Source organism: Leucopleurus acutus (genome assembly GCF_964270905.1).
Source record: "Leucopleurus acutus genome assembly, chromosome: 8".
Classification (NCBI taxonomy): domain Eukaryota; kingdom Metazoa; phylum Chordata; class Mammalia; order Artiodactyla; family Delphinidae; genus Leucopleurus; species Leucopleurus acutus.
In genome coordinates this window covers 39,862,513-39,873,494 of record NC_139151.1, presented here as the reverse complement: position 1 = coordinate 39,873,494, position 10,982 = coordinate 39,862,513, and the positions used below count along the sequence as shown (strand labels likewise).

Sequence of the window (10,982 nt, the reverse complement as noted above, 5' to 3'; positions counted from 1 at the left end):
ATCTGCGTAAAAGGTAAAAAGTACTCTATTATTCTTACACATTTTCCACAAATTTGTTATTATTTCAAAATTAAAAGTTTAAAAAACACGACCTGGTTTTAAGGCACTACTAAAAAGCTCAGAAATCAAGACTGGGATGATCAACCACTGGGCGTTTTCAGATATGTCTATGATGAATGGATAGATGTCATTTCACAAGTCCTATTTCCGGACTATTAAGACCAATAGACAAAACAAACCCCACAAAAAACCAACAGATGTGCAATTGCACCTCTTATTCCATTAGGCAATGGCTTTTTGCCTCTAGCAGCATTTGCGCAAAGTCCAGATACACCCCGCAAACAGTTCAAATGCAATCATAGGTAGGCTGAAGTTAGTTTTATAAGCTTACAGTGGAGAAAATACTGATTATTAAACAAAATGAACATGAAACTCTTGAAATTAAACAGGCACTGTGATCAAGGGTACTCAAGCACTAGTGTTAGGTAGCTGTACATGAATCATCAGCACTGTCTAGTGGCTCTGACAGGCAGAAGAGTGTGGCCTGGGCCAACCAGCCTAATATCCATTGTGCTTCTTTCATTTAATCAACTATTATGTGCAATCACCAGCCAAGAGCCCTTTGAATCTCACTTTACCACTTATGACATCAAGGCACACAGATTAAATATTCTTTTATTTGACCCAAATTATTATTGAGTGATAACATTTAAATTACACATCAGAAAGCAGTACAATTACCTCTTAAAACAGGCAATGATGGTTTAATTAAAAGAGTTTGATAAAGAAGATATGGAAAAGTCAGGATGTCAAGAAAAGTATCAAGGTGAACATATACCTTGATACAAAGACTAAAATATTTGACTATACAATTTGGGGTTCTAATTCAACAATTTTTGTTAGTAGTCATGCCGAAAGTAACTGGAGAAATATATACATCATTGTTGAGAGGTTGTGTCTGGGGAGAGGATTACAGGGAAATACACACATTTTGATAAAATTTCAATGTGTGAATTTTGAAGAATAAATATGCATTTCCTTTACAATTTAAACAGTTAAAATCAGATCTAGTTATCAGTCATGGCAATAGCAAGCTACGTGAACTGACTTCTTAAGAGGCTAAGCTAAATCACTAGTATTTTCAGACCTAGCTATTAAACATTAAGTTCAGACTATTAAAAGAAAATGAGATAAGCAAATGATGAAATGTGGACATTTTTCATTCAAAATATGGAAGCTCTTTGGACTCAAAAAACCAACTCTTCATTCTATAAAATCTTTTATAATAACCTTAATGGTAGTTAGCTTTAAAAAGCCACAAAATACTGTGAATTAAATGTATGAGATACAAAAGAGGACATCAGATTACATTGGGGGATGGTTATTTTTATTAAATTTAATTAATTAATTTATTTTTGGCCACGTTGGGTCTTCGTTGCTGTGCGTGGGCTTTCTCTAGTTGTGTGGAGCGGGGGCTACTCTTCGCTGTGGTGCGAGGGCTTCTCACTGCAGTGGCTTCTCTTGTTGCGGAGCACAGGCTCTAGGCACTGCAGGCTTCAGTTGTGGCACGTGGGCTCAGTAGTTGTGGCACACAGGCTTAGTTGCTCCGCAGTATGTGGGATCTTCGCGGACCAGGGATCGAACCCATGTCCCCTTCATGGGCAGGCGTATTCTTAACCACTGTGCCACCAGGGAAGTCCCGTTATTTTTAAATATAGTACATTTCAACAGAAAACTTTTACAATGGGGGACTTTATTCCATTTTTCTAATAAAGTTTTTCCTCTTTGTTTATTAAAACATAAAACGTTTTCTTCTTGACCCTTTACATGTAAAATCTATCAATTTTACGGGCAATTTCCTGGCAATTTCACCAGGCTGAGCCAGGTGAAATATGTCAAGCAATTTACACATAAAATTAGAAAGCTAACTTTGGTTTTACTGCACAGTTTAGTATGCACAGGTTCCAAATTTACTGCAAAACTACACTGACTTAAGTTTAGATTTGGAAGCACCACCTTGTGGCAAAAGTAAGAACTTCTGAATTGCAGGAGTCAAGACGCGTTTCCAGGAGAGAACACTGGTGGGCTTCTGAGGCATTGGTCAAGTTCTATTTCCTGACCTGTATAGAGAATGCCATGAGGCTCACTTTATCATTATTTGTTAAAGCACATGACTTTTCTGTTATTGCAGGTCATAATTTTAAAAGTTGAGGGAAAAAATGTCCAATTTGTACCCAAATTGAAAGTCGTATGCCTAAATGCTTGAATTTTCTAAGTACCAGTTTTATTTCCTAGAATTGTAAATGCACTATTGTATTTTTGATACACAACAAAATGTCAGAAAGAGGGATATTCTTTGGTAAACGATGGAAGGATTTTTTCCCTCAGAATGTTTTCACTGAGGCCCTGTCTCAGCCTCGAGGAACCGTAGGGGCTCTGCAGTCATCTGGAAATCACTGCTACACACCTATCCCAACATGTCTGAGAACTGTCCAAAAAACCCTAGACTTCACTGCATCAATACAGAATATCAAGGATATGTGGCATATTTAACTATGCAGCAATATTCATCAAAAAGGTTTTTCTTTCCTATTTACTGTATTTCCAGGAGGTGACACACGCTATTCACAAAATGACCTGAATTGGCTGAGAGTTTCACCCTCTCTCACTGCCATGGAATCACCTCTCCTAGGAGCTAACAGAATCACATTTAGTACCTCTTTCATACCGTAGAGCAGTTTGTAGGAAGGGAGAAAGCCTTACTCTTTTTTTCTCAGGAACCTGTCAGGACGCATTAGTGACCATCTCCCTCATTATGACCCTCACCCCAGCAGGTGACATCTCATTGGCAGGTGAGAAGAGCCACTGGCTGAGTCTTCCCAGACAGCCACCCAAACCAGCTTCCATCCCACCATGGAGAGCAACTCTTACTCATGATTTCATCTTTGCTTCATTCAAATACTGGGAATATTAAAGATGGGAGCAGATGTGTCTGAGAATCTTTCACAGGACAAGGCCTTCTGCTGAGTTAATGCAACCTGCTAAAATAATCCTTATGCTCAAGTGAGGCACAGAAAACATTTTTAAAGAAACTAAGGCTACATCGCAATTCTTGACTTAGACCCATTAAAAGGGCTATGATATAGAGGCAGCCACTAAGCAAATGCTGTCTTTCATAGTTTGACACATTCTAGGTATGAATATGCCAATAATCAGGAATATCACTCAGTCTAGCGTTTGTTTCTACATATAAAGAAATGTCAGGCTGTTGCACCACCAAGATCTATAACTTCCTTAAGGAGTCTTGAATATATAGCTGCACTGTTAGATGAAAAGAAGGAATACTCTCAGGGAGTCTTTAAACAGAGACTTAGAAAGGAGAATGGGATTATTGAACTTAAATCTGAAGAGGTCAAATTCTTAGGTCCCCCGAATACACGTAAGAAAATGTAACAGGAGCTGCTTCTCTAAGATTTTGGAATTGCCCATGCTCAATGTTAAGATAAAATATTAATGAGAAAAAAATTATATATATTAATGAGAACCTTGGCATCGATATTCCACAGAAGTTATATTTCAATATGTTTATCTAATATAACCATAAGGTTCAAGTGACCACTCTATCTAAAAAAAAAAACAAAACAAAACTCTTCAGTAGCTTCTAAGAAGATATGGTTAAATTATTTTAACCCTTTCCTCCTAGAAACAGGTGAGAGAGAGAGAGAGAGAGAGAGAGAGAGTGAGAGTGAGAGCGAGAGCGAGAGTGAGAGCGAGAGAGAGAGAGAGAGAGAGAGAGAGAGAGAAAGGGAACCATTAATAATAGAAAATAATGGAGAAAATTACCACCATTCAATGGGAACATAATCCTCTGGAATCTTTGCTACAACTGGAATAAAAAACAATAATTCTGACAGACTTTATTTTTTAATACAAACTTATATCTAATTATTCAAAGTCTAGGGTATATGTAATCATTCAAAGTTTCTGGCTGATACTATCACAAGCATTAGAAAAAGAACATATACTGAGTAACAGACAGTGAGCTTAGGCACCGTTTCATATAAATTGTTTTACCTGCAGGAAATCCAGGATGTCTAGAAATTACGAAAATTATAAAAAGGACTAGATTCTATAAGCTCTTTTCCTCAACTTTGGCTAACTATAATAACCTTAAAATACTGGCACAGTCTTTGATTATAAAGCAGAAACATACAATGGTAGATTTATTTTAGTCCTTACTCAAGACTGTATTTAAGCAAAGCTCTCACTCGGTAAGACATATACTGATGTATGTCAGAAAAACAACATTCTAAGTTTTATGGAGCATTTATAGAACAGGTAATGTTAACAAGCAGATTAAAAAATAAGGAAAACCAATGCTATTCTATATGCCCTTGAGCTGGGAAGTTTCTCAAATAATGAAGTCATGTTCAGGAAATGATATTCAAAAACATAAATTTTTATACATTAGTTTCTCTGTTAAGTAAGAATCATTCAAATTCTTCAGTTAACAGCAACACTCAAAAAATCTTCAACTGGTAAACTCGTAGTTTGCAACGTTTCGATTTTTCCTGAATCTTGAAAACTTCAAACTGCCATTAAATATATTATCTTCTGTTTCTTCTTACAGAACTAGGGTTCATAAAAGGATCATCATCATCATCCTGGAATGAATCCAAATGTACAATTAGTGACTGTTCCACACTTCACTGAAACAAGACAGAAGTTCTTATGGGCAAAACAATACCAGTAAGAGCCATTTTCTCCTTTCACATGGGGTAGACTTTCATTTTCCTATTTCCTTTATAAATATGAATAGTTTGTCAATTTTTTTCTCTTCCTCCCTTCCTTAGTAGCTATTTCATTGTTAAAACAATGAAAGTCCAACTAAATTCTTAGCAAGCATTAAAAATAAAAATTTATCCTGCTCTATATGTGTGTATATATATAAGCCCACAATATATATCATATGTATTTCTCTCAATTATTCACCTTAACAAAAGCAAATAAGGCATGGGCAAGACAAAAAAAAAAAAAAAAACTCTTCAAGTAATTTCTATTAGGTTTTTAAATAGGTTTTTTTTTTCATTTACATTTTATAACTGGTATATCTGATGCTCTGGAAATTCAGAGCCAAAAAAATAATGAAGCCACATGACCTAATTCAGAAATAGCTGTAATTTTTATTTCCATTACCCATTTAATGCTAGAAACAGACAGCTACTCTCAGACTGGTACAAGAAACAACCTAGGAAAGCAATCTTTCAAATATTTTTTTTGGAAAAATAAGTAGAGGAACTATTTAGTTTCAAAGACTTCCCATGCTGCTGGGACGTAGATTATATGCATAGTAAGAACAGGCAGGAATATCAGATGTTAACTAAGAATTTAATTAGAGAGAATGAAAACTAAACCTTCGATAAGCCCCAAATACATAATTTGATGAGGTTAACATAAAATCAATGATATACATTCTATAACTATTCAAAAGAGAAAGCAAATTTGTAAAGTTTTGGTTTATGTTTCCTTTAAGACATTAATAAAAAGGGATAATTATTTGGTGTTAGGCTCTGCTGGTGATATTAACATGTTCCAGTGTTCGCTAAATTAGCTATCTCTAGTGAGATATGGTTGCCTTGAGAAACACAAATTCGCTCTCACTTATTGATTCATTTTCTGCTACCATAAAAGGCAGAACTCATTAATAAACCAGAGATAAATCCAAACTATAGTAGAGAATTTTCTAATAGTTCTCCTTTGTAGCTAACATGAACTATATGAATTTCTGTAACTAACATATAACCACATGTGTATCTAGATGCTTTGGAATTAACAAACGGGTCAACAACTGCCCACTTCTCTCCTGGAGACAACATGATAGTATTTAATAGGCAGACTGAGCTCATGGTGCCATTTTTCTTTGCAGCCTGAGTTCTGGGGCGTCTTCTCTTCAAGCTGTTTCAAAACCACAGCTGGGACACAGAGAACATGACGGCAGCAGGTGAAGCTCAAAACCAAAGGTGTGAGTCATGTGGTACAACAGGGATGAACCTGGAGGACACTATGCTCAGTGAAATAAGCCAGGCACAGAAAGACAAATGCTGTATAATTCCACTTATATGAAGTATCAGAGTAGTCAAAACCATAATGCACAAAGTAGAAGAGCCCCTTGCCAGGGGCTGAGGAGAGGGAAAAATGAGGAGATGTGGTTCAATGGGTATAGATTTTTGGTTTGGGAACATGTAAAGGTTCTGGAGACTGTTGCACAACAGTGTCAATATACTTAATATTAGTGAACTAACTGTATACTTAAAACTGGTTGTTAAGTTTTATGTTATGTGTTTCTACCACGACTGAAAAACACCACCATGTACCACCTTAAATATACAGGAAATGTGTAGAGCATGCAGTGAACAGTTAATAAACATTCTGTTGTAGAGTAACATTAAAGGCTTTCACGATATCATCACCATTTCTCCAAACATAAACAACAGAAGCTGAAAAAACTATTCTGATCCTCCTGTTAACTGGGCAAGTTAAAAAAGAGCTGAGTGATATTATATGTTAAGGATCTGCAGGCCTTTCACATCTGAGGTATTTCCATCGATGAGCACTCAACAGAGGCCACTCATTGACTCAATATTAACTATGGTTCAAAGGAAGGTGATCAATGAAACTATTTTTAGAAATAATTTTCGGCAACTAGCTTAGCAGTCCCTATTCAGATTTTATAAACATTTAAGAATGATTTAAGACTTAACGTATTACGTTATTACCTCATCTGATTCAAAATCAACCCCTTTAGTGATTTTGCTCCGGGACGTGTGTTTGCTCGATGATGAAGTGCTCAACCACCTGAGGCAAAATGTGAGAAAAACAGAGAAAATGAACCAAAGAATTCATCACAGAAGGCTTTCGAGCTAAGTTTTTCATTTTAGTAGCAGCCATGAATAAAAATAACTAACACATTCCCTTCGAGCTACATTAGAGGCAGTAGAAGCTTAGTGGCAATGAAAAGGACTCTGATGTCAGGGTCTGAATTCCAGTTCTGCCATTTAGGAGCTACATGGCTTCAAGCAGCTTAGCCTCCCTGTGCCGCAATTTCCTCACCTGTAAAACGAGGATGATAAGAATTTTTTTTTTAATCTTTTTTTTAGATGTTGGGGGTAGGAGTTTATTAATTAATTTATTTTTATTTTTGCTGTGTTGGGTCTTCGTTTCTATGCTAGGGCTTTCTCCAGTTGTGGCAAGCGGGGGCCACTCTTCATCGCGGTGCGCAGGCCTCTCACTATCGCGGCCTCTCTTGTTGCGGAGCACAAGCTCCAGACGTGCAGGCTCAGTAGTTGTGGCTCACGGGCCTAGTTGCTCCACGGCATGTGGGATCCCCCCAGACCAGGGCTCAAACCCGTGTCCCCTGCGTTAGCAGGCAGATTCTCAACCACTGCGCCACCAGGGAAGCCTGATAAGAATTTTTTAAAGATTAAATGTGTTTATATACTTAAACACTTTGCTCAGTGCCTGATACACATGAAGCACGCCACAGATGTTTGCTGACATCATAGTTCTTAGCATATATTAACATGTACCTACTACCACCCTCTACTCCTGAAAACTATGGCAATACTGAAATATTTTAAATCAAATCTCAGTTACGTTTCTATAACAGGATAAAAGGATCTTAGGAAAGGCTCACCGCTTTCTAGCGTTGCCTCACTGTTAATATTATTTGTGTCCAGTCCGAATAACAAATATTTACTTAGTGCTTGACCCCAGGTACTATGATAGGCCCTGGGAAACATCAGTAAGCAAGATAATCAGGAATCTACTTTTATGAAGCTTAACGTGTAGTGATGGAACTCATATTCCTATGTATTTTTACTAACAAAAATTTTAAGTCATCTTAGGACAGGGGCCAGCAAACTTGGCTAGCACACCAAACCCAGCCTACCTGTTCCTTACAGCCTGTGAGCTAAGAATGGTCTTCACATTTTGAAATGGGTATATTTAAATGGTTATATAAGCACCTACATAATATCCCCAGTTTTGCCTCTTGGCCCGCAAAGCCTAAAATATTCACTCCCTGGCCCTTTAAGAAAAAAGTCTGCCGGCTCCTGTCTTAAATAAAAGCAGTGTCTGTGAACTCTTAGCCAACAATTTATTACCATGCTTTGGGATGTTACTATAGCGAACAAAATATATCTAAAGGGCTTGTCTGGACAAATTGTTGAGAGTCAAGAGGTCTATGCATCAGAAGGAAACAGAAAAATCCACAGGCTCTTAGGCACAAAAGTAAAGGACAGGAGGATTTGCCGAGCAAACTTGAAGAGCAACATAGCTTTGGAGGTAGAGGATCAAGGAATTTATCAACCAATCTACCTGGGAAGTCCCCAACTCTCTGTACTTGACCTAAGCAGGAACTGATCATTGTTGACTTGTTTCCATCATCTGTGACAGGAAGAAGCAGATCAAAAGCATGAAGCCACAGTGCCAAGGCTAGCCACAGCAGGTGAGGCATTGTTGCTGTGAGAGCTGGGGAAAGAGGGGGGTTATGGGAAGAAGCAGCCACTGAGGCCTGACTCTGCTTGCTGATGTCTCCCCAGACAAATAACCAGTGGTGTCCAGAAACAAGCCAGGCATTCTACACCAGATGCTGGCTCATTTGATCCTAGCAGGAGCCCCCAATTCTGCACCAGAGGACCTCACACACCTACAGATCCAGTCTATGCGAGGTCCCCTATCCTCAGAGAGCAGTGGCAGGAAGGGAAGAATAGTTATACAGTTTTGACTACTGGGTCAAATAAATGGACTCTTGTCCTGGATGTCAAAAAATGTTTAATTGGATTAGTTTCCTGTGGATGGCTCAAAAATAAGGCAGACAGGGGGTATTACACTGAGTGCCAGGAGCTGTAAGTCTTCTCCATTTTTGTACGGATATAATTTGGAGGCACAAGTCAGAATTCCTACCTAGAGATGTTCAGCCAATTATGTCAGTTGTAGCAGCATCACAAGCATAAGAGAACATGTTAAACTGGCCTACATAAAAGGTGCCCCCAAAATGTTGGCTCCCCCCGCTGCAAGGTTGAATAGAATCCCCTCCATCTCTCCTCCTCTACCTGGCCTGACGGGGCCAGGTCTTCTCTTGCTCACTGCTTTAAGGTCGGCGGGGAGGGGAAGGTTGCCACCAGCTCTATCAAATCTGGAAGGGTCCTTTTGTCCCCAGTACAACCATGTAGAGTTTGGTGCAGTTCTTCCAGGGGAAAGTGGGTGGATTTCCACTGCCCATCCAGCAGAAAGGAGTTTTACAGCTGGAAGTTCTTTCCTTTTTAAAGTCAACTACCAGAATATTAGTGCTTTTACTGCTTACCATTCTTTCCATTATTCTTGTTCTATTTCCCTAGCCTGTTATTTCTTCAATAAGCCCTTCTAGAGGTGTTACTATGTGTTAAGTGCTGTACTTAGCACTTCACAAATATTAACTCACTTTAAAGCCTCATAACAACACTTTGAGGTAAATATTATTATCTTCATCTTACAAATGAGGACACTGAGGCACAGAAGTCAAAAAATCTTGCACAAGGTCCACACTCAGTAAGTGGTAGAGCTTAAATACTTTAAATCATGAGTGAAATACCTATACACACCGTGCCATTACTAAACAATTCTTCAAAGACAGCATAAATTGCGTCACCCAGTTGCTGTCATCAGGAACACAAACCTGCCAAGGCTGATTTCAGATTTCTCGCCAAAATGTTCGTTTCTAAATCTCCTCTCGTCAATTAAATGATTCTTATTACATGCACAGAGGTCTGAGAGCTTAATCTATTATGTGAAGAAGCAACAGCAGAGGATGGGCCTAGAGATGATCATACTAAGCGAAGTAAGTCAGAAAGAGAAAGACAAATATCACATGATATCACTTACATGTGGAATCTAAAATACGACACAAATGAACTTATCTACAAAACAGAAACAGACTCACAGACATAGAGGACAGATTTGTAGCTGCCAAGGGGGAGGCAGGTGGGGGAGGGATGGAGTGGGAGTTTGGGGTTAGCAGATGCAAACTATTATACTGATACACAGGATGGATCAACAACAAGGTCCTACTGCATAGCATAGGGAACCATATTCAGTATCCTGTAATAAACCATAATGGAAAAGAATATGAAAAAGAATATGTATATGTACAACTGATTCACTTCGTTGTACAGCAGAGATTAACACAACATTGTAAATCAACTATACTTCAATAAAATTAAAAAAAGAAAAGAAAAGAAGAAGCAGCAGCAACAGCAGAGATGAGTCCTGGAGCAGAATGCTTGGCTCCGTGACTGGCTGTGTGACCTTAGGTAAGTTACGTAGACTACCACGCCTCACTTTCTTCAAAGGTAAAAGGGGGAAAATAGAGTTATAAGTACATTTACCTCCTGGAGTGACTGTGACCAGCAAATAAGCTAATTCACAGGCAAAGGCTCAGAATGGTACCTGACACACAGGAAGTGCTGAAAGCTGAAACAGAATATTAACAAAATACAAAGCTATTTTCTGTTAATTGGAGAGGACATAGCACTCCAGCAAGAAAATCACTGGGTAATAAAGGCAAAAGGAAATGAATGACAAGTTATTCAAATTTTCAGTGAAAATACTTGTAATAATGCTGCACTGACTCCACAACTACCCCTTGGTCTATTTTTCACTTTTGTACATACGTGACTAGCTGAAAATAAACCTGTTAGACTTCCAGGGCTTCCCTGGTGGCGCAATGGTTAAGACCTGCCTGACAATGCAGGGGACATGGGTTTGAACCCTGGTCTGGGAAGATCCCACATGCCACAGAGCAACTAAGCCCGTGTGCCACAACTACTGAGCCTGCGAGCCACAACTACAGAAGCCTGCACGCCTAGAGCCCGTGCTCCGTAATAAGAAAAGCCACTGCAATGAGAAGCCCGCACACCGCAATGAAGAGTAGCCCCCGTTCGCAG

At 38.7% G+C, this 10,982-nt stretch overlaps 1 protein-coding gene across 2 annotated transcripts in view; it reads right to left on the bottom strand.

Moving 5' to 3' along the window:
* Nucleotides 1-3,241: 3,241 nt before the first annotated feature.
* MRE11 (MRE11 homolog, double strand break repair nuclease) overlaps nucleotides 3,242-10,982 on the bottom strand; it is a 66,033-nt gene continuing 58,292 nt past the window's right edge. For both annotated transcript variants that reach the window (XM_082845550.1, XM_082845551.1), the window contains 2 exons: nucleotides 6,777-6,855; nucleotides 3,242-4,664 (listed from right to left, as the gene is read on the bottom strand). In XM_082845550.1, the coding sequence (XP_082701676.1) occupies nucleotides 4,608-4,664; nucleotides 6,777-6,855 (136 nt within the window). In that variant the 3' untranslated portion in view covers nucleotides 3,242-4,607. The remainder of the gene's footprint in view (nucleotides 4,665-6,776; nucleotides 6,856-10,982) is intronic.